Source organism: Adiantum capillus-veneris, chromosome 24, assembly GCF_014529385.1.
Source record: "Adiantum capillus-veneris isolate H3 chromosome 24, ASM1452938v2, whole genome shotgun sequence".
Classification (NCBI taxonomy): domain Eukaryota; kingdom Viridiplantae; phylum Streptophyta; class Polypodiopsida; order Polypodiales; family Pteridaceae; genus Adiantum; species Adiantum capillus-veneris.
In genome coordinates, this window is record NC_140954.1 from 144,881,141 (window position 1) to 144,907,251 (window position 26,111).

General features: G+C 42.4%; 2 protein-coding genes across 4 annotated transcripts in view; one reads left to right on the forward strand and one right to left on the reverse strand.

Annotated features, from left to right (window-relative positions):
* Nucleotides 1-1,042: 1,042 nt before the first annotated feature.
* LOC147427299 (auxin transporter-like protein 4) lies at nt 1,043-6,299 on the forward strand. Of its 3 annotated transcripts, none has more exons than XM_086497859.1 (8): nt 1,049-1,611; nt 2,846-3,031; nt 3,233-3,345; nt 3,483-3,666; nt 4,043-4,140; nt 4,248-4,455; nt 4,626-4,883; nt 5,395-6,299. In XM_086497859.1, exons 1-8 carry the CDS (start codon nt 1,420-1,422, stop codon nt 5,584-5,586), a joined length of 1,431 nt encoding a protein of 476 aa, XP_086353985.1. In that variant the 5' UTR covers nt 1,049-1,419; the 3' UTR covers nt 5,587-6,299. The 3 variants fall into 3 exon arrangements, with proteins under 3 accessions (XP_086353987.1, XP_086353985.1, XP_086353986.1); XM_086497860.1 differs by lacking the exon at nt 1,049-1,611 and adding an exon at nt 2,356-2,762; XM_086497861.1 differs by lacking the exon at nt 4,626-4,883 and having other exon boundaries at nt 1,043-1,611.
* An 18,714-nt stretch (nt 6,300-25,013) lies between these two features.
* CTF18 (P-loop containing nucleoside triphosphate hydrolases superfamily protein) overlaps nt 25,014-26,111 on the reverse strand; it is an 89,658-nt gene continuing 88,560 nt past the window's right edge. The window contains exons 23-25 of the mRNA XM_086497953.1: nt 25,800-26,065; nt 25,627-25,732; nt 25,014-25,505 (exon numbers count right to left, since the gene is read on the reverse strand). Of these exons, the coding sequence (XP_086354079.1) occupies nt 25,455-25,505; nt 25,627-25,732; nt 25,800-26,065 (423 nt within the window). The 3' untranslated portion in view covers nt 25,014-25,454. The remainder of the gene's footprint in view (nt 25,506-25,626; nt 25,733-25,799; nt 26,066-26,111) is intronic.

A 26,111-nucleotide genomic window follows, 5' to 3' on the forward strand; every position in this document is an offset into this window, starting at 1 on the left:
GCTAGCACCAAAACATATGTAACGTTAGATTAAAAAAACCATGGTGTGAGAACAAAGTAGTTACCTAAGTGTTACTGATGTCAGCAAGTAGATTACTACTATGCTATCTCTAGTGTTGCTGCTAGTAGAAGCTCTCTCACACAAGTAACAAGAATGAGAAAACAAATTCGAATTATATGGGGGGGGTATGCGTATAGTTCGAAGCAGTGCATCATCACCCTCAAATAAAAAGAGGGGTGGATAAGCTACTAAGCCAATCCCGCCTCCTCAAGGGAACTTGATTTTGGATGGACTCTCTTGATGGACCCTTAGTTCTTAACGGATATGTATCTCACTCCTTCACTTAAAAGGAACCCTTGTAATGTTTTTCCTTTTGATCTCGTAGGTCATATGTAACCTTCGTGGATGATAATTCAATCTATATATCTATTTATCTCTCTCTTTCCTCCCAAGTTTAAACTCCACCCTACCCCTCATCACTGTGTGGCACAAAATTGAAGCTCAAAAGAGATCTAAAGCCCAAATTTGAGGACAAGGATCAGCTTTGATCTCTATTGTATGATCGTTGTTTTTGTCCCTAAAGAATTTGGAATAAATTTGCAGCGTGGTTTTCGCCCATAAATCACCCTTAGTCACCGTGACGATTGAATGGTGAAAATCAAAACCACGCACCCTCCCTCACTTTGGGCCCTTCGTCCCCTTTAAAGAGGACCCCGGGCCCTTGATCTCTCTCACACCCCCAGACAAATTACAATGTTTACGAAGAGATGGGAATGTGGAAAGAAGAATGGTGGTGGTTGACAAGTTGCATTCCAGCAAATCCAAAATCTAATCATGAGCAAGGTGGTGGTTTTAGATTTTAAGATATCCCAAAGACGCTCACACTGTCGCACTCCCCCCCTTCTCTCTCTCACACACACACAGCGTGAGAGTCACTCACAGTGTCCTCACTCACTCACTCACTCACTCTCTAGTCTCTCTCACTCTCATGTCTATCAATATCACGCTAGCAAGCAAGCAGCTTCCTTTCGTTGCATGATTGGGAAAGCTAACATTAGAGAGAGCAGCTCCTGTAGCCATGTAGGCCCCAGCTCGTCCAACTTCTTTTGAGCCAGAGCCTAGGAAGCTCTTTCTCTCTGTCTCTCTCTCTCCCTCCACTGTGCACTGTGAGAGAGAGTGTGTGTTTAAAGTGATGGCTATCATGCCCGCAGGCAGCCGAAGCTTCCCGCATTATCTTGTTGCTTGATATTCCTGCAGTGAGTGGAATTTGGGTTCTCTCTCTCTCTCTCTCTCTCTCTCTCTCTCTCTCTCTCTCGTTGTCCATTCAAGTCCTCCACAGACGAGTACTAGTTCAATAACCAGGAGTGCTAATTAGCTTTTATACCACAACCCTGCAAGTGGGGGAATATCAGAAGTGCAATGGGAGCTTCCAGCACGGCTGCGGCGGCACAGGAGGATGAAGCCATATCGAAAGTGAATTACACGGAGATGGAAATGGACCGCAGAGAGCAAGACGGGCTGAACGACACCTCTCTCAGGGGCCAAGTGAAGAGGCTCTTTTGGCATGGTGGCTCTGTGTATGATGCTTGGTTCAGCTGTGCTTCTAACCAGGTACTCACATTACACTACCTCTCGCAATAAATGTTATCTTCTGCTCTCTCTCTCTCTCTCTCTCTCTCTCTCTCTCTCTCTCTCTCTCGTGTAGAATCACTCATTGAGCTCCACAGTGAATTACCATTGCCATGTCTGAGCCACCAATGCATGGGACATGGTGTAGAATCACTCATTGAGCTCCACAGTGAATTACCATTGCCATGTCTGAGCCACCAATGAATCACTCTACATCCTCTTGGATGGGTGTATGGTGTCCAAGAGGATGTAGTGTGAACCCGGCTAATGTGGCCAGTCCCCATAGAAGGAAGCCAAGTGATCCATCTTGAACAGCTTAGAAGCCACCATGGCCGGCGCTTCTGATTGCAATGCGTGCTTCCGACTGCTTTTTTAGCACCCAAGTGATACTTTGTCAGTGATTCTTTTCTCTGAATTAGTGGCATGTGTGCATGTGCCTTTGTTGGGTTTAGTAAAGAGCGAAAGCCTCTGCATGTCTTTATTGCCAGCTGAATAAGTGTCCTTCACATGACGATGCAACTCCTTGTCCCTGAAATGTACAGCTTCTATGCATAACAGACAAAGTCTTATGTCGACCACATGGAGTAAGGCCCAAGGGGCAGACTCATTGCATGCGCGCGCGCACGTGTGTGTGTGTGTGTGTGTGTGTGTGTGTGTGTGTGTGTGTGTGTGTGTGTGTGTGTGTGTGTGTGTGTGTGTGGCTGCACAAGCACTAATTAAGAGAGAGAGAAATCAACAGTTCGAAAGGGCACAGTTTCTTTATGAATTATGCAGGACAATTTCATAAACTGGTCACTCAGAATTCCCTACCCATGTCAGTCAGTCAACTAGGAAGACTATTATACCCGTCGTAGGCACGTCTGTGGAGTGTAAGATGGAGTCCATTGGTGGCAAGGAGATGACTTGCTTGTGTAATGTAGAGAGTGACCCATGGTGGCAATCCCCCTCCCTCCACATTCTATCACTGGTTCCAACATTGTTGCGGTCTGTTGGCAAGATCATCAGTAGGCTCAGACTCTCGTTCACTCTTAAGGGCTGGTCTCCACATTTGATCCATGAGTGTATGCTCTGATGTGGTGATTTAGTTGATGTACTAATTGATTATTTTCTGCTTCGAAGATGCAGAAACCTCAGTTCAGTTTACCCTTCTCGCTGTTAAGGTTGTCCAATTCTGGTCTCTAGTTGATTTCTTACCTAGTTACGGTCTAATTTGCAGGTGGCTCAAGTTCTCCTCACTTTGCCTTATTCTTTCTCGCAACTTGGAATGGCATCAGGCATAGTCTTCCAAATTTTCTATGGTCTAGTCGGAAGTTGGACAGCATATCTAATCACCTGGCTTTATCTCGAGTATCGATCCCGCAAGGAAAAGGAGAATGTGAACTTCAAGAACCATGTTATTCAGGTATGTGAAGGGGCTATATGTAGAGCAACTATATATATAGCTCAACAGTATGCATGTGCTTACATTGCTAATAAGGGTTGCTCGATCATGAGCTTATGTAGTCTAGTACCTCAAGGGATGGAAGTTTGCATCGGTGGTGCATTTGCGACTGGTTTTAAGTTCTTTTTCAGGCTCGTGATGTGCTTTATCTCTCTGCCGTAGTGGTTTGAAGTTCTAGATGGACTGCTTGGACCCTACTGGAAAGTGATTGGCCTAGCCTTTAACTGCACTTTCTTACTCTTCGGGTCAGTCATACAGCTTATAGCTTGTGGCAGGTAAATTTTTCAAATACTCAAATCTGTTTTTCAAAGCCTGGTTGTCTGTTTTTGTATGTTTCCTTACAAGGGTGCGAAAAATGGTCTTCCTAGCATGGCACTAGTGTACTAATTTGCTTCAGCCCTTGAAACTGCAGTAATATTTACTACATCAATGATCACTTGGACAAGAGAACCTGGACATATATATTCGGGGCATGCTGCTCTCTGACCATCTTCATTCCATCGTTCCACAACTACCGAGTGTGGTCTTTCTTGGGGTTAGGCATGACAACATACACAGCATGGTATCTCACAATTGCGGCTGTAGCAAATGGGCAGGTATGCATTTCAACTATACACATATGATTCCCTCTGAGTCTTTCCAAGTTAACCATATCCCAAGTTCAGCTTACCATGCCAAATTCTTGCATACTTGTGATGACTCCATGTTATAAAGAGCAGTGTGAACATCCATAAGTTGCACATGGGCATCCATATAAGCATCCTCATAAGTGTGCACGTAGGTCAATCGTAACCACGTAGTAGATACACCTTCCTGGCCCAATATCAATCAGACCTCTTTCATTTTTATGCATTAATCTCTTGTCTATTGCTTTTGCGTTTGTCTTGATTTGTGTTGTTAATTGTGTCATTAAGTAGGTGGATGTTTGCCATCCTTAATTGTCTACTTTAATCCTCAATTTCCATTTTCCAGGTGCCCGACGTGAAGCATACCGGTGCCAACAAACTGGTTCTTTATTTCACTGGTGCCACCAACATCCTTTACACATTTGGTGGCCATGCTGTGACAGTGTAAGCTTGACAATTCGTGTGTGTTTGTGAGTCGTCGCTTGCTCAAATGCGAGAGGAGTTGTGCTCCAAAGAGCCCATAATGTAATCATAAGCTTTTGATGCTCCAGGGAAATCATGCATGCCATGTGGAAGCCAAGCAAGTTCAAGGTCATCTATCTCTATGCTACTATTTATGTGTGGACACTCACATTGCCGTCTGCCATTGCTGTCTACTGGGCTTTTGGAGATCAGCTGCTGGATCATTCAAATGCATTCTCACTACTGCCTAGATCTCCAGCTCGCGATTTGGCCGTCGCCTTGATGTTGATTCACCAAGTAAGTGATTCTTTTGTTTTCAATCAACTAATCTCAAGACGAAGTTTTGGGTATGGATCACATAATGGCAGGTAACGGGGCCAATATGCACTTCGAAAATAAATCCGTTTGATTTGATTTTTTGACTCCTGCATTTTTTAGAGCCTGATGATATTCTTGTAACTTTGCAGTTCATAACTTTCGGTTTCGCTTGTACACCTCTCTATTTTGTGTGGGAGAAAGTACTTGGGGTGCACACAACAGCCAACATTTTAGTGAGAGCCTTGATCAGGATACCGGTAGTGATACCCATTTGGTTCCTAGCTATCATCTTCCCCTTTTTCGGGCCAATCAACTCAGCAGTAGGCTCTCTACTGGTTACATTCACCGTGTATATAATTCCAGCAGCAGCCCACATGCTAACCTACAGGACTGCATTTGCAAGAGAGGTGAAGGGTTCTCTTCTCTGTCACCAAACAACACTCTGAAATGAGTATAGTGAATCTCATGTGTTGTCACGTAGTTCTCGTTTTCAACTTCATCTTTTCTGTTAGGGTTTTACTGCTATGTGTTGAGCTATATATATAGTTGCTCTTGGATGGATCTTTTTTGCATTCATTTAAGCATACTTTGAAAGCATGGAATGGAGACAACCTTACCTCTGTATTATCACAAGAAGTTTTGGACAAATTCTCACAATAATTCCCACATTGTGACTTACCTCAACATCATGAGCTTCTGTGAGGGAGGCACTGCATACCTAGCTAGGTACGATTGGGGGCAGGGGACCGCTGGGTGGGGGGCCAGTGGTCCCCTACCCCCAATCATACCTAGCTAGGTATGCGTTGCCTCTCGAGCACAAGCTCATGATATTATGCATTGTATGAAAAACATGGAAAAAGACCCGGTTTTCCTACATGAGAAAATTTATAAATCTTCTTGTGTATATGGCTCTTGCAGAATGCAGTGGAAAAGGGACCAACGTATCTCCGGAGCTGGACCGCAATTTACGTGTGCAACATTTTTGTGGTGGTGTGGACATTAGTAGTGGGGGTTGGATTGGGAGGCTGGGCCAGCATGACAAACTTCATACGACAAATCAACACCTTTGGCTTGTTCGCCAAATGTTACCAATGCCCAAAGCCCAAGTAGAGGATCACTCGATCGATGCGCATAGTCTTTCTGTATTGGATTTTGGCAAGCTCTTTTATCACATGTATAGTGAGGACAGTGTGTCATCTTGACAACTCATGTGGTGGCCATGTGTCTATAGGTCGTTTATGGGTGATATGACTTCCACTTGCCCATGAGCTCTGTATCTATCAAATGACATATGGAGGAAAAAATCATGCAACATGAGTGAGCAAAATTGTAACGTACAAAGAACACTATCACATCTACCTTACAGAGAGGTGGTCATGGTTGTTCACAATGCATGAGGAGCAGGCCAGCAATGGCCATCTCGTCGTTGTCGTTGTCGTTGTCGTTGGGATGCAGACACGGGGAGCCGTTCAGGAGGCTGAAGAAAAGAAAGAAGCTGCAAAGCTGCTGCTGCTATTACTACTTCTACTCTTTCTCCAAAGTACTTGCTTGTTTAAGCCTTATTTGGCCTACGTAAGGCCTCACTAAAGCTTTTGGAACTCTCGGGAACAGTTGTGGACCATTGCATAAAAGTTTTCGTTTAGTGTCCCATAGCAAACTATGATGGGCACCCACATTAAGTTGACATTGTTTTCCTATTTCTACAAGGAGGGGCATTTAATAGTAGGTCACATGCTAATCCTTTTAAGAAGTGAAGAAGTGCTTGTATTTTATGGCTAAACTTTGAGAATTTCAAATTGAAAGTCCTCTCTTTTTTGGCCCTACTAAGAGTCTACATATCCTTGCATTTTATTGGGACATCATGAGAAGTTACTAAACCACTATGTCTAACTCTGTTGGAAGACTTAGCCTAAACCACACCTTGTCTAAGCATTGTGCGAAGTACCCGAAAGCTAAAGTTGGCTTTTTCAATAGACTGTACATGCTGATTTGATGATATGCGCAAGTTTCCCAATGACAACCAGGTAAGGACGTTGGCTTCCTTGTGCCTTTGACACCTTCAGCATAACAAAACACCACAAAGCAGTAGAGTACCATATGTCTATGCATGTTGAGAACTACTTAGAGTGCTAAAAGTAAGTCAGGAAGTGACAATGGTATACTTGATCTTGTTGCTTGACAGTAGTATGTGTCCATGTTTGTAGAAAATTCCAAAAAAGCGAGTGTCCATGTTTGTAGAAAATTCCAAAAAAGCGAGGATCTTTCGAAGATACCAAAATATACTCTAGGCAAAAGAAAAAAGTTGTTTCTTAAAAAAGCAAGTTGCGTGTATGACATGCCATGGATCGTGGAGAGCTTTGAGGGAAACCACCTTGCTCAGGAGCAGGAGCGATGGACATGATCGGCGTGTCTGCTTCTCTCGAGCGTTAGGCAAGATGCGCATTGAGTGGTAGGTAGAGAGCGAGCGCAGTGCCGAAGGTAATCGAGCAAAGTAGGGCGAGTAGGGGAGTTTTGCATGACCTCGCCATCGCCATCAAGCGACGGTCCAAGAGGCTCTCCCCTTGTTCATGGTTGTGGACGCAAGGGGAGAAGCAGGGCGGCAAAGGTGGGCGGCGAGGGCAACTGCAGAGCAGGGCGGCAAAGGCACAGAGGAACATAGGCAGGCGGGTGGGGAATATTTCAATGTTTTACTCGGTTTTTTTAAAAGAGGAACGAAAATAGGTTGTACCGATTTTGGAACAGAAACAATAGGTAAAATCTGTGCAGATTCTGCCGGGTGAGCGATTTTAAGTAAGAAATTCGTCTATGAGTTTGTATAGCTTGCATTGTCCCGCTTCTTGTTGAGAAAAAACTTTGTGAGCATAACGGGTGAACATATTTGAAGATGGCAACATAATCATAGCAATTAGTTAACTTGGCATGAACAATACTTTTGCAAGAGAGAATTTAGAGAACATGACAACAGTTGAGGATCGGATTTATGTGGAGCCGGTCCCCCCTTCAATAGGCATTTGTATTATTATTTCTCTCATTAAGAGAGACTTGTTACAATACAGTCTTTGTGTTCCTTGTAACCTAGGTGATGCAATGAAGATGGAAAGCTTCATGTATCACAAACATAACATAACATAAACGTGAAGAAAGCTTTAACTATACCAAGCCTCAGTCCCAAGACCTTCGAAGGTGGAGAGAGCTAGCAGGGAATGAGGATAGGGATGAGGACGAAGAAACATTTCATAGGAGAAAGAATTAGTTCCTCACTCATCATACTCTTGTTGCTAGCATACATAATAGCATAGTAATGAAGAAGAAGGAGATGGCAAGCCTAAGCATTGAAGCATGGCTCTTGGTTGGATTTGCACTCCATAGCCAAGAGTGTTGGTGTAGGCTCTCAACCTCTACTTGCTTGGAGAGGGAGCTCTTGCATTTTGCACAGCACACAATGAGAGTGCTTGTGAGTGTGTGTGGGTGAGTATACCCCTCCAGCAAGCCCCCTCCTTGCTAGGTCGACCCCCTCTTCTAGCTCATAATTGAAGCTCATTGGCTCTTGCCAAGCCTAGCCAATCACAAGCTTGGGCCATTTCTAGCATTAGGTGTAGGCTTGGGACAAGTGTCCCCCTTTTCCCTTTGAGAGAGAGAGGACTTGATAAATACAAAAACAATTAGATAATTCAAGAAATTTATCATTGGACCCCTTTGAAGCCTAGCCAATAGGCTTCAAGCAACACATGAAGGTAACATGGGGATGGACCTGACATGTGTCCTTGCTGCCTCTTCAAGCTGGGGCTTCCCTTGTGAGTGTGAGTGTGTGTTCTCTCTCTAATCCCTAGGAAAAGGGCTCGCCCCCCCTCTTGTAGGGATGCTTTTGACTTTAGGTGTTCAAGCACCTTACTCACCAAGCATGACAAAGCACTTGAACTAGGGGGTATTCCCACAAGCATCTCAGGCAAGCATGTCAAAGCACCTTGAGCACCTTAATCAAGTAGAAAGTCAAGCACCTCAAGCATGTAGCAGGTCAAGCACCTCAAGCATGACAAGCACCTCAAGCACGACAAGCACCTCGAGCTTGGGCCGGCTTCCCGCCTCAAGCACAACCCTAGCTTACCTAAGGTCGAAGGACTTTTACACACATTATTGGAGGTCTTTAATGAAGCTATCCCTAAGGTCTTATGCTCCATTGGTTATTCTTGCTCTTTGATAGACCATCTCTCATTTGGGTCCCTTTACCATTGGCCCCGTGTTGAGATAGATCTATAAGCACATATCTATATCTTAACACTTGTTCCCGTTTATTCTCCCACATTAAGTGATCAATTTAATATGAGAAAATCATTTGGGTTCGTTAGATATTAGATTTTATGACATTACCTCTCTCTTGAAATCATAGTCGTCCTCGACTATGAGGTAGAAGAGATAAAGACTTAGTCATTAGTCAATCTTACTTAGCGGGTAGAGGATCCCTTTTTACCCTACGACATCTTTCCAAGATGGATGACTAATCCATTTGGTGCTTGGGAGACATAGCTGCCGCAAGCATGTCTGCTCTTTAGTCCATTTCATTCTCCCAAAGTAGAGTGACAAATTCTACTTGGTGTTTGAGAGACGTCGTCATCACAAACATGATTCTAAGCATGCATACTAGTTAAATTTGTGCACAATTAAAAAGAGGACTTGTCTTATAAGACAAAAACATGAGTCATTTAAAAGAAATTTGTACATTTGCTTACTCTAATGTAGCATTGTAAGTATTGACAAGGTTCATACTATCCTTAAGTTGTACTCCTTGCATCCATCTAGCATCTTCAAAAGAATAATTTTTGAACTTAATAAGATACCGTCGGATAATCTTACCATGTCGTAGTACCTTGTCTTCATGCCGAAGGACAGCTTCGGGTTGTAGCACCTCTTCTTGGTCTTCAACTTCGGGAGGGTCTTCAATAATTGGTTCAGTTGCTGGCTCTCCTTTGTAGGGCTTAAGTAGGCTTACATGAAAGGCATTGTGTATAAGCCAATGGTTGGGCAACTTGAGTTGATAAGCCGTCTCATTGATGGGTTTCAAGATTTGAAAAGGACCATAGTATCTTTTTGTTAGTTTAGCATAATACTTTTGATGGCCCGTAGGATTTTTGCCCGTCGTTTGCCTTAGCCGAGCATAAGGAAACTTGAGTAAGACCCAATCATTTTCTTTGAACATTAAGGCTCTTCTGTGCTTATCAGCAGCAGCTTTTTGCCTTTGTTGAGAGATGGATATAGCCTCCCTAATCTTTTGAAAAGATTCTTGTAGGTCACGGCTATACTCATCGACGGCGAAGATCTTCCCATGTACTTTGAGCAGCAAGGGACTTTTAGGTATTCCCTCAATGATCTCAAAAGGTGCTTTTCCCGTAGAAGTATGTACAGTATTATTGTAAACATACTCTACAAGAGGTAAGTACTTTTCCCATTGTGAGCGTTGATCTACTTCTGTAACATAAGTCTTGAGTAGATCGAGTATCGTAAGATTGGCTATCTCACTTTGGCCATCCGTTTGTGGGTGATAGGCCGAAGAGAAATTCAATCTTGTTCCTAGATTTTCAAAGAGACCTTTCCAGAAATTACTGGTCATTCTAGGATCTCTATCTGACACGATGGATGTGGGTAATCCATGGTGCTTGAAAATCTGAGATATGAAGAGAGTTGCCATTTGATGTGCCTTAATAGTCTTTTTGACATGAATAAAATGTGCTTGCTTGCTAAACCTGTCGACTATTATCCATATTCCTGTATTTCCATGGATAGACTTGGGTAATCCAAAGATGAAATCCATGGATATACTCTCCCATGGTGAATTTGGAATAGGCAATGGCTGGAGTAATTCAGGTTGCTTCTCTCTATCATACTTGGTCTTTTGGCATACTACACATTTTGATATATACTCTTGTATGTCCACTTTCATGGTAGGCCAATAGAAGTACGTCTCTACTCCTCGGAGAGTAGGTTGAATACCTCTATGCCCCGCATATGGAGGAGCATGGGATTCATACATAACTTTCTCACGAAGGGAATGGGTAACACATAGCCTATTGCCGTGGAGAAGATAACCATCCTGCAAGGTGAAGGGTTCCTCTTTCTTCCCCAAAGCAAGGGCTAACATTATGTCTCTAAAGTCAGGGTCAGTAGCATACTCATCTATCATAGAGGATAGATCATTGTGAGTAGCTATAGACACCGCATTAACTTTTGGTCGTCGTGAAAGTGCATCGGCTACTTGATTGTGCTTATCAGCTATGTGAGCAATATGGAAATTAAATTGCGAAAGAAAATTTTCCCACCTCATTTGTTTGTCGGAAAGCTTGGTTTGCGTCATGAAATACTTGAGACTTTGGTGGTCGGTTCGTAGGATAAATGGAGTCCCCAATAGGTAGTGCTTCCATGTGTCTAGGGCATGTAGAACAGCTAAAAGCTCTTTCTCATAAATGCCCAAGACTCGTTCATCAATATTGAGCCTTCGGCTCTCATATGCTATGGCATGCCCCTCTTGAAGCAAAACTGCTCCAAGGCAATCACCACAAGCATCACATTGGACCTCAAATGGCTTTGAGAGATCCGGAAGCACAAGGACTGGTTGGGAAGTAAGCTTCTCTTTGAGATTTTCAAAAGCATTTTGCTCCTTAGCAGTCCATACAAACTTAACGTTCTTCTTAGTTAAGTCGTGTAGTGGTCCTACTACTTGAGAGAATTTTGCTATGAAGCGTCTATAGTATGCACACATACCAACAAAGCTTCTTAGCTCATGTAGATTTCTTGGGTTAGGCCATGCTTTTATTACCTCTAACTTTGATGGATCCATTTGGATACCATTTTTAGAGATAATATGACCTAGGTATTGAATCTCTTAAAGGAAGAATTCGCTTTTCTTTTGGTTGAGATAAAGCTTGTTCTCCCTCAATGCTTGAAAAATCACTTTGAGATGTTGCTTATGTTCCTCCAAAGACTTGGAGTAGATGATGATATCATCAAAGAACACTCCAGTGAATTTACGATATGGTCTAAAAATTTTCTCCATCAAACGATTGAACGTAGCTGGTGCATTAGTCAAGCCAAAAGGCATGACTAGATATTCATAAAGACCAAACGTTGTGCGAAACGCGGTCTTTGAGATATCTTCATCCACTATCCTTATTTGATGATAGCCACTCTTAAGGTCAATCCTACTAAAGTAGGTAGAGCCTTGTAGCTTATCAAACAGATCTTCTACCCGAGGTACGGGAAATCTGTTTTTGATAGTGATATGGTTTCGTGCTCGATAGTCTACACACATACGGTATGTACCATCTTTCTTTTGCACTAAAAGGACTGGGGAACAAAAGGGAGAGGAACTAGGCCTCACCATCCCTTTGTCTACCAGCTCTTGTACTTGCCTCATGATCTCCTCTTGTTGAGCTTGTGAGACTCGATAAGGAGGCTTGTTAGGTGGTGAGCTTCCAGGAAGGAGCTCAATGCGATGGTCATCATCCCCTCGTTTTGGAGGTAAGTCCATAAGGATATCATCGATGAACACATCTTGGAATCCTTTTAGAAAATTAGACAAGTCTAAATCTTCTTGATTCCCATTATTTACATTTGATGAAACATTAGTATCTTTTAGAGACTCTTTGACAAAAATCATGTACGCAGAAACTAAGCTCTTCATTGACTTATCAAAAGCAAGAGGATTTACAAGTGGAATAGTGCGACCACGCTCACTAGCATCTATATACATGTTCTTTCCCCTGTAGGTGAAGTAGATTTTCCTTTTAGGAAACTTCATGTTGGCAGCCATGCGATCAAACCATGGTGCCCCTAGGATAACATCCTCATGTTGGAGAGGAGAGATGAAGAAGTCTTCTTTGTCGACATAGCTTTGGACATGAAGCCTCAACTTCCCAATCAAGGGAGTAACGGAGGCTTGTTGTCCCTTGAAAGCTGCATCAGCCACTACTATATCTCCCATCTCAAAAGCTTGAATGCCCAACTTGGTGGCCAACTCTATTGATATGAAGTTGAGAGTAGAGCCAGGGTCAAACAAGATGAAGGCATCATGCTCTCTTACCTTTCCCCAAGCATAGGAGAGTGATGATGCTTTGCAATGAGCATCCTCTTTTGGAGCTTCGATGGTGGAAGCCCTAGGAGTCTCGGAGTCTCATTGCGAGTATTCTTCTTGGGGCAAGAACGATAGCCATGTCCTTGCTCCCCACACTTGAAACTCTTATGGTCCTTGCGAAAAGCTTCAAGCTCTTTAGGAGAGAGTTTGTTTTTACCTTTGTAAACTCCCTTCTCCTTGGACCGATTGTTGTTGTTGTTGTTGTTGTTGGAAGTGACTTGGGAATTATTTTGAGCATTGGTTTTCCCCTTTGCATCATTTTTGTCTTTGTTTTCCATGGGCTTGACATTACGTCTAGCCCCTTGATGGAAATTGATGCGTGAAGCAACCATGGTGTGATGGATTACTTCGGTAATAGTAGCAGGCCGTTGAGAGTTGATGTATTCGGCCATCTCTTCAGGTAATCCCGCACAGAATTGTTGCCTTTGCTCGGCAAAATCTATCTTTTGAAAGACGGTAGCCTTGACATGTAAATCCCAAAACTTGTCTACATATTTGTGGATAGACTCATGGGAGAGGAGCTTCAAGCTGCGCCATTCGGTAAGCACTTTGTCCTTTGCATCGCTTGCAAGGAATTGCTTCATGATGGAAACTCGTAGAGTTTTCCATGTCTTTGGGGCTTCACCATTTCCACGAAGGCTAGCCCACCATTGACGAGCTGATTTTTGGAAGTGCATAGCTACATGGCGTAGCTTGGAGGACTCTGTGAAGCCCTCATCTCCAAAGGCCGCATCAAATTGCTGGATGAAGGCCAACACTTTGTCGGTAGCACTGAAGGTGCCATCATAGGTGAGAAAAGAGATACTCTTTCCTCCCTCCTTGAACTTCTTTAGCTTTTGTGACCTTCGCCATGCAGGAAATGATTTGCGATGTCCTCCCCTCTTGTATTCTCTAGGAGAATAGCCATAACTTTCTTCAGAAGAGGAGGAAGGTGAAGAAGAAGGAGAAGAGGGTGACCTCTTCCTAGCCCTTTTCTTCCTCTCTTGCCTTTCAGAGTGATGAGGAGAAGGACTATGTGTTGATCTTTTCCTCTTGGGAGGAGTAGGCGATCGTATAGACCGCCGTCTTCGTGGAGCCACATCTTCAAAGGAACTTAGACTTTCATTGCTTTCTTGCTCTTTGGATTCCTCCTCTCGAATGGAAGAGAGTCTTCTTTTGGGGGTCTCTTCAAGAGGCCTCCTAAGCTCTCTCTCCTCTTGGAGAGGAAGTGAAATTCCATAAGCACGAAGTTGTTGAGTAACTTCGGCTTGCAAAGCAGGGTTGCCCATAGCTTGTTGCAACCTAGTGACGAGATAATTCACAAACATGGGAGCATCATCATTAGCACCTTCATGTGCAAAATCAAAGCTATCAATGTTCATTCTACTCTCTTGATTATTGTCAGCCATGTTAACAAAATTTATGTATGTACTTAGTGTATGCTTTGGCAATTCAAAACCTTAGTTGCCACTCCTCTTAGCCTTTGAAAATCGGCTCTTAAGTATCTACACCCACAGCTCAAAGTGGTTAATTATAGAGAGTAGAGGAGTAGGTCTAACATAGCAGAGTTGCCAAGGGCTAGCTCCTTTCGGACTTCTTATGGCTCAATAATGGTAAAGCCGTAGGCAAGTCTAAAAAGACTCCATTATTAAGTCCAAAGCTCCCAAGGTGTGCACCATCCCCCACATAGTGCGCTCAACAAAACCGATAATAGATCCCAGTTCCGCTTACCCTATTATAATTAACAACATCAACCATATATAGGCTACTTAAGGACCTCTCTTCTTAAGCAAGAAAAGAGAAACCAAATGCTCTGATACCAATGTAATGGAATTGGCCTATTTAACTTGAGAGTAGCGGAAATTAATGAGAGTACTTTTGAGAAATAACTTTGTGAGCATAACGGGTGAACATATTTGAAGATGGCAACATAATCATAGCAATTAGTTAACTTGGCATGAACAATACTTTTGCAAGAGAGAGAATTTAGAGAACATGACAACAGTTGAGGACCGGATTTATGTGGAGCCGGTCCCCTCTCCAATAGGCATTTGTATTATTATTTCTCCCATTAAGAGAGACTTGTTACAATACAGTCTTTGTGTTCCTTGTGACCTAGGTGATGCAATGAAGATGGAAAGCTTCATGCATCACAAACATAACATAACATAAACGTGAAGAAAGCTTTAACTATACCAAGCCTCAGTCCCAAGACCTTCGAAGGTGGAGAGAGCTAGCAGGGAATGAGGATAGGGATGAGGACGAAGAAACATTTCATAGGAGAAAGAATTAGTTCCTCACTCATCATACTCTTGTTGCTAGCATACATAATAGCATAGTAATGAAGAAGAAGGAGATGGCAAGCCTAAGCATTGAAGCATGGCTCTTGGTTGGATTTGCACTCCATAGCCAAGAGTGTTGGTGTAGGCTCTCAACCTCTACTTGCTTGGAGAGGGAGCTCTTGCATTTTGCACAGCACACAATGAGAGTGCTTGTGAGTGTGTGTGGGTGAGTATACCCCTCCAGCAAGCCCCCTCCTTGCTAGGTCGACCCCCTCTTCTAGCTCATAATTGAAGCTCATTGGCTCTTGCCAAGCCTAGCCAATCACAAGCTTGGGCCATTTCTAGCATTAGGTGTAGGCTTGGGACAAGTGTCCCCCTTTCCCCTTTGAGAGAGAGAGGACTTGATAAATGCAAAAACAATTAGATAATTCGAGAAATTTATCATTGGACCCCTTTGAAGCCTAGCCAATAGGCTTCAAGCAACACATGAAGGTAACATGGGTAGGGACCTGACATGTGTCATTGCTGCCTCTTCAAGCTCGGGCTTCCCTTGTGAGTGTGAGTGTGTGTTCTCTCTCTAATCCCTAGGAAAAGGGCTCGCCCCCCCTCTTGTAGGGATGCTTTTGACTTTAGGTGTTCAAGCACCTTACTCACCAAGCATGACAAAGCACTTGAACTAGGGGGTATTCCCACAAGCATCTCAGGCAAGCATGTCAAAGCACCTCGAGCACCTTAATCAAGTAGCAAGTCAAGCACCTCAAGCATGTAGCAGATCAAGCACCTCAAGCATGACAAGCACCTCAAGCACGACAAGCACCTCGAGCTTGGGCTGGGTTCCCGCCTCAAGCTCAGCCCTAGCTTACCTAAGGTCAAAGGACTTTTACACACATTATTGGAGGTCTTTAATGAAGCTATCCGTAAGGTCTTATGCTCCATTGGTTAGCCTTGCTCTTTGATAGACCATCTCTCATTTGGGCCCCTTTACCATTGGCCCCGTGTTGAGATAGATCTATAAGCACATATCTATATCTTAACACTTGTTCCCGTTTATTCTCCCACATTAAGTGATCAATTTAATATGAGAAAATCATTTGGGTTGGTTAGATATTAGATTTTATGACAGCTAAACTACATGGGGTTTTTTTTTTCTCTTTCCCTCCCTTCTCTGTGTGATTTTGATGGCCATGGGTGGCAGCTTTGCATGTTTTCGCTCGCTCTCTCTCTCTCTCTCTCTCTCTCTCTCTCTCTCTCTCTCTCTCTCTCTCTCTCTCTCTCTCTCTCTCTCTCTCTGTGTGTGTGTGTGTGTGTGTGTGTGTGTGTGTGTGTGTGTGTGTGTGTGTGTGTGTGTGTAAACACATGCACCAATTCCACTCTTTTTGCGCTCATCTAACGGCGGATAGTGCTCTGTTGCTTGTTGCCTCTCTCCAAATGCAATCCCCTATGCTTTCGATGTACAGACACTGACATGGGTGAAAGCATTCACGATGAGATTGTGGGTCACGGGCTGCTAGAGAAACATGTCTTGCTGGACGGTGGTTTACAGTGGGAGAAGACTCTTGAGGGAGGTGTAGCATGAGGAGGGGAGGGGCTAGGCGGATGAAAGGGAGCAGGGAGGGGAAAGGAGGAGGGCAAGCAAGAGAGGAGGGGATTGAGTGAAGGGGAGATCCGTGGTTGGGAGGAGGGAGGACGACACAAGTGAAAAACAGGAGGGCACATTGGGGGGAATATGCCAATGAAACCGGGGATTTTATTTAAGTACAGCCAGTGGAGCCAATGTATGTTGAAAGAGGAACGAGTATGTGCCAACGATTTTTAAAAAATCATTGATAGCTGGAATCTGGGCAGATGCCAGGCGGAGTCCAGCCAAACTAAGGGAGTCCAGCAAAACGAAGTCGTAGTCACTACATGGAATTTTGTAGCGACTCGCAGCTCCACTACGCCATGGAACTAGAGTGCAGTACATATAAACGGTTGCTCGTAGGTTCGTAGGCTTGTAGGGCGACTTCCAGGAAGGCAAGTCCCATCGCTTGAAGGTGCTCTCTCTCTCTCTCTCTCTCTCTCTCTCTCTCTCTCTCTCTCTCTCTCTCTCTCTCAGGGTGGTCTCAAAAGAGAGGAGTAGCCACGCAATCAAATAATTGTCCTCGATCTCGAGCGCTCGCTCCCTCTAAACTTTGATGTGTGTGTGCTAACACTGCTAGGTTCACAATCTCGTGTGTGTGTGTGTGTGTGTGTGTGTGTGTGTGTGTGTGTGTGTGTGTGTGTGTGTGTGTGTGTGTGTGTGTGTGTGTGTGTGTGTGTGTGTGTGTGTGAGAGAGAGAGAGAGAGAGAGAGAGTTAGAGTTATAATTGAGATGTTCGTTGTCTGCTAAGTCTCTCCATGCAGTACCGATATCAACCACACAAATAATTGTGTGTGTGTGTGTGTGTGTGTCAGTGAGAGAGAGAGAGAGAGAGAGAGAGAGAGAGAAATTGATTTAGAGTAGGTCCATTCATTCAAGTACATGAATGTCAGCATTGTATTTTAGGTTTTTTTTAATGAGTACAAGAGAGAGAGAGAGAGAGAGAGAGAGAGAGAGAGAGAGAGAGAGAGAGATCCTGAGAGATTCCATCTCTACATTGAACTAGAATCTAGGTTATTGTGTGGCTCATGTGGATCACTCTTTGCATGTGCCAAAAATTGAGACACGCTATTTGCATCTACGTGGTTTGATGGAGGCTAAAGTTGAACATGTAAAGAGTTTCTTAAAGCAAGAATTCGAAACTAAGGATTTTGGGAGAGCTGTAATACTTTTCAAGCATTGAGGAACATTCGCTAGTAGTTTGTTTACTTGTATATATTTTTTACATATGGAATGGCGAAATAGTACCATAGAAAAGCTTGAATGTATTTACCGGGGCTCTAATTTAGAAAAGTGGATTTATTTGTTGTATTTGCAAGGTTGCCCAAATGATGGGCACCCATATAAAGTTGACATTGTTTTCCTATTTCTACAAAGAGGGGCAGTAGGTCACATACTAGTCCTTCTAAGAAGTGAAGAAATGCTTATATTTTATGGCTAAACATTGAGAATTTCAAATTGTAAGTGTCCTCTCTTTTTGGCCCCTTAAGTGTCCTCTCTTTTTGGCCCCTACTACCTTAGAAAGAGTCTACATATCCTCACATTTTATTGGGACATCATGTGAAGTTACTAAACCATTATATCTAACTCTATTGGAAGACTTAGCTTAAGTATTTGACACCACACCTTGTCTAAGTATTGCGCGAAGCACCCGAAAGTTAAAGCTGGCTTTTCTGGTAGACTTCACATGGCACATTTGACGATATGTTTCCCAATGACAACCAAGTGTGGATGTTGGCTTCCTTGTGCCTTGGACAATTTCAGCATAACAAAACACCACAAAGCAGTAGAGAACCATATGTCTATGCATGTTGAAAACTCGTTTAGAGTGCTAAAAGCAAGTCAAGAAGTGACAAAGGTATACTTAATCTTGTTGCTTTACAGTAGTATGTTAACAAAATTTTGCAAAAACACTGAAGGAGGGAAATCTTCGTAGGCTACAAGGGTGAGCCCCAATTGAAGGAAATTTCAGAGGCATCCTACAACTAATATTTTGTATTCTTAGAAGAAACATTATATCAATACCAGCAGATAGATAACTTTTACCTTTAAATGGCTAGTAGTCATTGCATCAAAGGGCACACCCTTGTGTGGCAAGCCCTCTTTTTGCATTTAGAGCATCCATTGAATCCTTTCGAGGTAGTTGGGTTATGAGTGAGAGTGAGAGAGAGAGAGAGAGAGAGAGAGAGAGAGAGAGAGAGGGGAGGGGGGGGGGGGGGGGGGGGGGGGGGGAACCTAGGAGATTGCATCTCTACATTGAACTAGATTCTAGGTTACAGTATGCCTCATGTGGATCACTCTTTGTATTCCAAAAATTGAGACACGCACTGTGACTATTTGCATCTACGTGGTTCAGCTAGTTGTTGGAGGCTAAAGTTGAACATGTACAGAGTTTCTTAAAGCAAGAATTCAACACTAAGTATTTTGGGAGAGTTGTAATACTTTTTGGGCATTGAGGAACATTTGCTAGTAGGTTTATTTACTTATATATATTTTGACATCTGGAATGGCAAATTAGTACCATAGAAAAGCTTGAATGAATTTACCGGGGCTCTAATTTAGAAAAGTGAATTTATCTACTGTATTTCGCAACGTTGCCCAAAATGGGCTTCACTCGCCAAATTTAGAAGGTTTAGTTTTTAAGTGTTTTTTTATATGTTTTTGGTGTTTTTACTTTTTAAGTGTATAGAAGGTTTAGACACTATAGTTGTATGAATTGTGAGATAGCAAAGCATGTAGCCAATAATGTAAGCTCTTTAAAACATTGCTAGAATACACACATGTCAAGGAATGGTTTTAGATAGTTGAATTGAGTGCGAGAAAGTGTGTGGCCAATCCCACATTGCTGTGTTAATAGCATGTGTTTTAGCACTGTAGATGGTTTTTATTTTCAATGGTTAGCTTTACATATATTAACCTTGGATGCTCCTTATCAAAATCTTCTTACAAATAGAATAAAAGGGTGGGTGCCCCTTTTACACCTTAAGACATGTTTTTTTGCGATGCATACAAACTTTAGGCTTTGATGGTTTCTAAGGATGCTTTACGTTATAGTAGACATGCATGCATCATGCAATGATATACTGGCCTCTTTACTTGCAGCTCTTTGGCATGTTAAAACATGCCTTAGAGAATAAGAAGAAAAGTGTACAAAATTTTTGGATGCAATTTTTGAGTTTTTAAATGAAGGGAGATTGAAGAATCATGACTTCTTTTTCAACTTTTTAATTTGAAAAGACTTAGTTTAGTTTGTAAGTGGTCCCTTCATTGGCCCTAGAATTCCTTTTCAATTTAATGTATGAATGCTAATGTGAGTCTTCATCTTGTGGTTTAAAATGCCAATGTAGTCTTCATCTTGTTTTACAACCAACTTATGAGATTTCATTTATTTTGTGATGTATTATATCATTTTTGTGCGATGAAGTAGAAGAAGTAGCGTTCAGCTTCCATTTCCATTGCGTGCTCTCTGGTTGTGTGGATGTGTGCTTTGCAAGAGCTCGAGCTCTCTTTCTCTGCTTGGTTACATGGGTTTAGAGAATGGTTGTTGTTGAGGAGCTATGAGTGGCAAGCAAAAGAAGCAGAATAGGCAATTGAGGGTCTTTTCATTCTCTTCTCTCCTAGGTTGATACTATATCTACCTCTAATTGGGAGGCATTGGCAACAATTTGGATCTCAACAATTGATTGCGCAATTGAGTTTCTTTGAAGTTCTTTGGACCACATCTATGTAGCCAACTTATTCACTTCAGGCGTATTTTGGCCTTCATTTTGCAGGTAGAGTGCGTTTGTATGCAAGAACATTACGTTTTGGGTTTCTTCAAACTTGCAATAATGGTGTTGTAGGAAGATCGATTGGTGCTGCAGTTTTCATAGCTACTATGCAGTAGAGTGAGACATCATATTGGGTGTTTGTACTCATATCATAGACACAAGTCGTGGCAAAGTTTGGGTAAAACTTTGACTTTATGCAAATAGGTGATCAATAATGGAATCAACATTGTCAATCAGAGGCTTGACAATGAACAACTTCCGTGCTTCATAATGACCAATTTCTTGATGGGCAAGGATTATTGGCTATATATTGAAGGTAAGCAAGAAGATGCATGAATATGTTTTGAGAAAAAATACTTCTTTTGAATAGGTGAAGGTTGAAAGTAGGATTTGGTGGTACAAAAAAGGACCTCTTTTTTTCCACATTATATATTGGTACTAATGAAAAAGTGCAAACTGGTAAGTTTTTGTAGTTTGTGTCAAAAGTCGGAATTTGTTGTTTTATGTTCTTCTTTCCAAGATGTATCCAATGATATACAATATAATAAGTAATTTCTTTTGGAACTTTGATAAATTGTATTGCAAATATTTGTCAAAGGTACTGTCAAGGGCAACCAATTTTGTACCACCATCCCTTGCTTTCAGCCTGAAAGCCTTAAAAGGAACCATCGAGCACAAAATATTATGTGACGCTTATTTGCATGTATGCAAGATACAACGCCTGGCATATAGGGTAAAGGGGCCAACATAGTGCCGCCTAAGAAGAGTGGCCCATCCCCATCGATTTGATGCACTGTTTTGCGATCACAGGAGCGCGTTTGGAAGAGGAGTGCAAGGCGCATTCACATTAAAAATTTTGTGGCAAGCGAAAATGCGTAGCCGGTGCAGCACAGCAGTGAAGTTTTTATGTGTAAGAAAAACGGCCTTGAGAAGGAGGCCACCTTCATGGGGTATTCAGAACCACCGCAGCCAACAAGGCTTGATCTCCGATCAGACGGCCAGCATCAAATCGCGGCTCAGTCTAACCATTCCAACACTGGACGCTGCTTGTCACATGACTGAAGCAAAAAGCCTTTAAACTAGGGGGGACATGGGTTCCTCTACAGGAACCCGGTTTTTAATTGGCCCCCTTACTCTAGAGGGTGCCAATTTCTACAAGGAGGCTTAGAAAAATTTGGTTTCACTTTTCTACAAAGAGGCTTGGAACGATTTGGTGTCACTAGATGTGACAACAAGGCAAGAAAGTTACAATTGAAGACGTAGTTGATTATTGTGCAGAAAAGAAAGCTAGATGTGAATGACATGTCTTGAAGGTAAAGGGCATATGTGAGGACCATAAGGTGGAAATCCTGCTTGCACAGCTTGGAACTAGCATACAAGCCATGCATACTTAGGAAAACATTCCGAGTTCTACAAATCTTGCATTTGTGCTACTTGTAGAAGAGATTAACATTGGTGAAAAAATCATCTTTATAGGATAGAAAAATATGTGGATATGTCTTTCACAACAACAAAGATAGAGATAGAGGACAAGGTGAAGATCGGGGAGGTGGTTGTGATTATGGAGTAGAATGAAGGCAACCAACTAATGCATGATAATTAAAGGCAAAATGCAAGTGATAAAGGAAAATTTTGAGGTAAGGGGAGCCAAAGAGGTCGTATAATTTTTTGTAGAAATGATGCAAATAAAAGTCGAAGGTGACATTGAGACATGTGGTAGGCAACAAGACCACTTTGAGCGTGATTGTCAACAAAGAAGGAAACAAAACAATTATGCCTCCTAATAAGGGTGAAAATGAGCTGAAAAGGTTATTTATTATGTCGCAATGTTGAGTTTCTTCTTGTTGCTCCATATGACAGCAAGACTCCCAAGTGAAAACATGAATCTGCTAGTAAATCACTTATCAAATAAACTACTAGCCCAATCTGCATTTGTGCAATTGAAGATCTACAACTTTGCAGTAGCCTTATAGAAAATTGCATAATCTAAGATAGGAGTCACATATTTCAATGTATAACTCATCACATACAAGTGCGGGTTCTTGAGAAGATGCATAAATTGACCATCCAATCTAACTCACTCAATCCGCTCGTACGATTGTCAAGTAGATCAAGCTACCCACAATGTTCCTAAACATAGTGGCATTCTCAAGCACATCACCCACATCAACTTACACCTTCAAATAAAAACCTATGGGTATAGCAATAGGCTCATAAAGAACCGCCCCATAGATTGAACACATATCCAACATATATTGCCTTTGCAATAACCATATGCCCTCTCTTGTGTGAGGCCATTCCATATGTAAATATATATAAGTAAACAAACCTACCAACAAAGTTCATGATTTAAGCCCTTGTCGCACAAGGGTGGAGGTTCACCCATGTGTGACAAGTAGTGGACGTCAACCTCTATTTTGAATTTGTGGTCGTGTCACAGTAGAACATATTTAAGATGTGACCGCCATCTCCCATCAGATGGGCTCAAGCCACATGGTAAAGCCTCAAGCTTCCATGCTACTCATCAAAGCTAAAGCCCTATCACCGATACTTCCGCGAACACTTTTGCAATTGACATGACCTTGAAAGTTAGGCGGGCAATGTAGACTGTCCCTCCTAGGCTTCCTCCGACTAAGCTTGGCCTTCTCATGCCCGTCCTAGTGTGACAACGACCTTCAAGAAAACCACCTTTGAAGGACTTTGAAAAGTATATTGAATGGAGCCATTCTTTTGTTACCTTGGAGTGTAAGTAGGAGACCCAGAAGACGAAGTGACACAACCCTGCACCATGAGAATGATGGAGGAGGTTGAAGGGGGGGAATCTCGAGGGCAACAAACAACAATCAAAAACTCAACCCCAGATGCATTGATTTGGAATGTGAATCCAAGCAACCACAATGCCCTATCCACATGCACGCAAGCGTTTGGTTGTCCGAAGGGGGAAAACAAAAACATATAAGTTAAACAAAAATGTTGAAAGTAAACTCGGACGTAACAAGCAAGCTCGGACAAATCTAATAGTCGAGCAACATTTCGAGTCTCACTTTCCTCCCTCAAATCCCACCACTCACTTCCTTCACTATCCTCTGTTACTTAGTCCCTAAGGCAGGAGACGGTGGTTGTAAATTCAAGATTGTATAAAACCAAATGATAAGGTATGTAAGTAGAGTGCATGCAAGCTGTTTCATTTTTTGGTGAATTGTATCGAGACGTTGAACCTTAGAGCATCCAGTGTAATACTTGTGTTGATTAGTTTGACAAGGCAAAGTTAATAAATTGCAAAATAGAGGGAATAGTTAAAGCGCTAGAAAATACATTTTCCCTAACTGGTAAAGAAAAAAGGGCAAACTTGAATTTCTCCCAGCTTTTAGGCCAAAATTTGAAGATTTTGCCGGTAATTACAGTAAAACTTGTGAAAATTTCCCGGTTTTTTTAAAAGCAAGCTCATAATCTAATGGAGATTTTAGAATTTCAACCAGTTAAAATACCGTAGACCCCGTTTTTTTCTAACACTGAACAGTTACACAAAATAAAAATTAAAAAAAATTACAATGAACACCCCGATAATTTTGCAACTCGTTGGCAGAGGCTAAGTATCGAGGTGAGCTTGAGGCTCGGCAACAATTGCATCTTCGACGACAATGTTGGCTAGGCCACGGACAAGGACAACCCAAAACAGATGTCGCACTTGACGAAGTTTAAGCTGCTGACAGAACTGTGGGTAGAGGCTAAGTATCGGGATGAGCTAAGGCTAATTAGTGTCAGACTGCGACATGTTGGCCAAGCCACAAAAGCCCACAGCCAAGGACTACCTCCAAACAGGAGCATGCTTCAGTGCATAGCAAAAGATTTGAATCATCCTTCGAAAGATGCCATGCCAGAAACAAGAGGTCAATCAAAAGCCAGCACATCAAAAGCATTGAGATTCAACCTTCCCTGGTTTTGTATATTTAACGACAGAGGGAGAATCAAAGATGTGTGAAAGGAACTTCCACAACATAGAAGCAATGGTGATGGTAAACATGATAGCAAGAGTGAATGCAGTCAATGCTATATATAGTCAAGACAATGTCAAAAGTCGTAGATCGCAATAGACATGATCGACACAATGATGGAGATCGTGCTACTCATAAAAGCCTTTCCATGAGAAAAATAGACCAAAAGACGGGTCAGGATCTTTTATCGATGAAAAGAAGCTCATTGGATGAATGAGTACTCTAATCCCACTTGTGTGAATCAACCTTCATCATGGGTCCTAAGCAACTACTGCAAAGAATCATCTCACTTGAGAGATGGTAAGCTAACATTATCGCGACAAGGACTTAAATACGAATTTAAACAGACAAACTCACATGTTTGTGGCACAAACTTGAAGCATGAAAATCAAATTATCATAGAAAAAATTAAGTTCGTTATCTTGTTCTTGAATATCATGACTATGCAGTAGAAAATGGACTACGAGGCAAGCCACGGCTTTCGTCTCTTATAAATTTTGGAGAGACAATGTCGACTCTCCATCATACTGTTGTATGGCACTATCTCATTTTTTTAATAATTTAAATTTTTTATGGCATGCAAAGTTTAACTACCGTTCTACTTACTTCATTAAAGGCAAGCCTTTTGAAGTGCGTAATTGTTCAAGCAAAACCACTACAAATAAGGTGTGCTCTATCTTGATGTATACATTGCACTAATGCGTCACACACAAAAAAAAAGTATTTAATTTTAATGTAACAATTACGGAATGATTCTCACATTTAGAAATGTGTTGAAAAAAATTCTTTAATGTTCATCTTGATGTGTTGCTTGCTAAAAAAAGTTCTCCAATAGTGTTGTACTATATCTTGAGGAAATAAATGAGGCCAAACAAGCAAGACTAGTTCTCCTTTTGAAAAGCACCCAACGCTAATCTCTTACGACCACGCCTATTGACGTTAAGAGTTTTACCATAGCTGGCAGGTACCATTGTTGTCATTAGATTAGGGGCCCCTTTCGGCTCTCATGATGTTCACGTTACGCACAACAATTGATTGGTTGTCCATTCTTGGGTCACGTCCATTCTTGGGTCACGCAACCGGGCCAAAACAAAAAAATCCATGGCATGCCACAACGTCATCCAATTCCATGGCAAAAACGACATATCCTCAGGCGGCTCAACTGTTCGGTCCAGTCCACGTAAGCTCAGCATTAGCAGCGTGAACCCAACCTTAGATGAGATCTCTGATCAAAACAGGCTTTCGAATGGCATTGGTAAAACCCTGCCCCCCCCCCCCCCCCCCCCCCAACACAAAGCACACACATGTGAGCCACAACTCCACATATACTCTCTCTCTCTCTCTCTCTCTCTCTCTCTCTCTCTCTCTCTCTCTCTGTCTGTACCTCGTTGAATCTGAAGAAAATAGGGCGAGAGTCTCTTTGTGCCAAGGCATTGCTAGCTCTGCTATCCTTCTCCACTTTCCCATTTCTCACACCCACAATTCGGAACCTGCTCACATAACTCATGTCAATACTGGAGCTCATGCACTTCAGCAGCAAAACCCACTTCTACTTACCGGGCAAATGCGTCAGCAGCCAGTTTGCTTGGTGCCTTTGACAGTTGCTTTGCTGCCACGGTCGCATCCGTGCGCTTCTTTTTGGAGCTTTCTGTGAAAGCATTTACAGGAATTGGTTTTCGCTCTGCATCGTCTACTTTCGTGGTCATTGTGATGTCCTTCTGCAGTCCTGCTGCTGCTAGGCTAAGCCCTTGCAACTCTGAAGCAATAGACATGGCTCTTGCAGCACGTGCGAGGCTCTCTCGCCTGATTATCTCAAGCTCAACCTGCAATATCAAAAACCGTGAGAACAAGCACATGCAACCTACACAA

What these genes read in the sequence shown, in the direction of transcription:
- LOC147427299 (XM_086497859.1), top strand. Translation starts at nt 1,420, where the DNA reads ATGGGAGCTTCCAGCACGGCTGCGGCGGCACAGGAGGATGAAGCCATA. An exon ending in TCAGCTGTGCTTCTAACCAG is followed by an intron (nt 1,612 to 2,845) that starts GTACTCACATTA and finishes TCTAATTTGCAG; the next exon opens with GTGGCTCAAGTTCTCCTCAC. An exon ending in GGTGGCCATGCTGTGACAGT is followed by an intron (nt 4,141 to 4,247) that starts GTAAGCTTGACA and finishes TTGATGCTCCAG; the next exon opens with GGAAATCATGCATGCCATGT.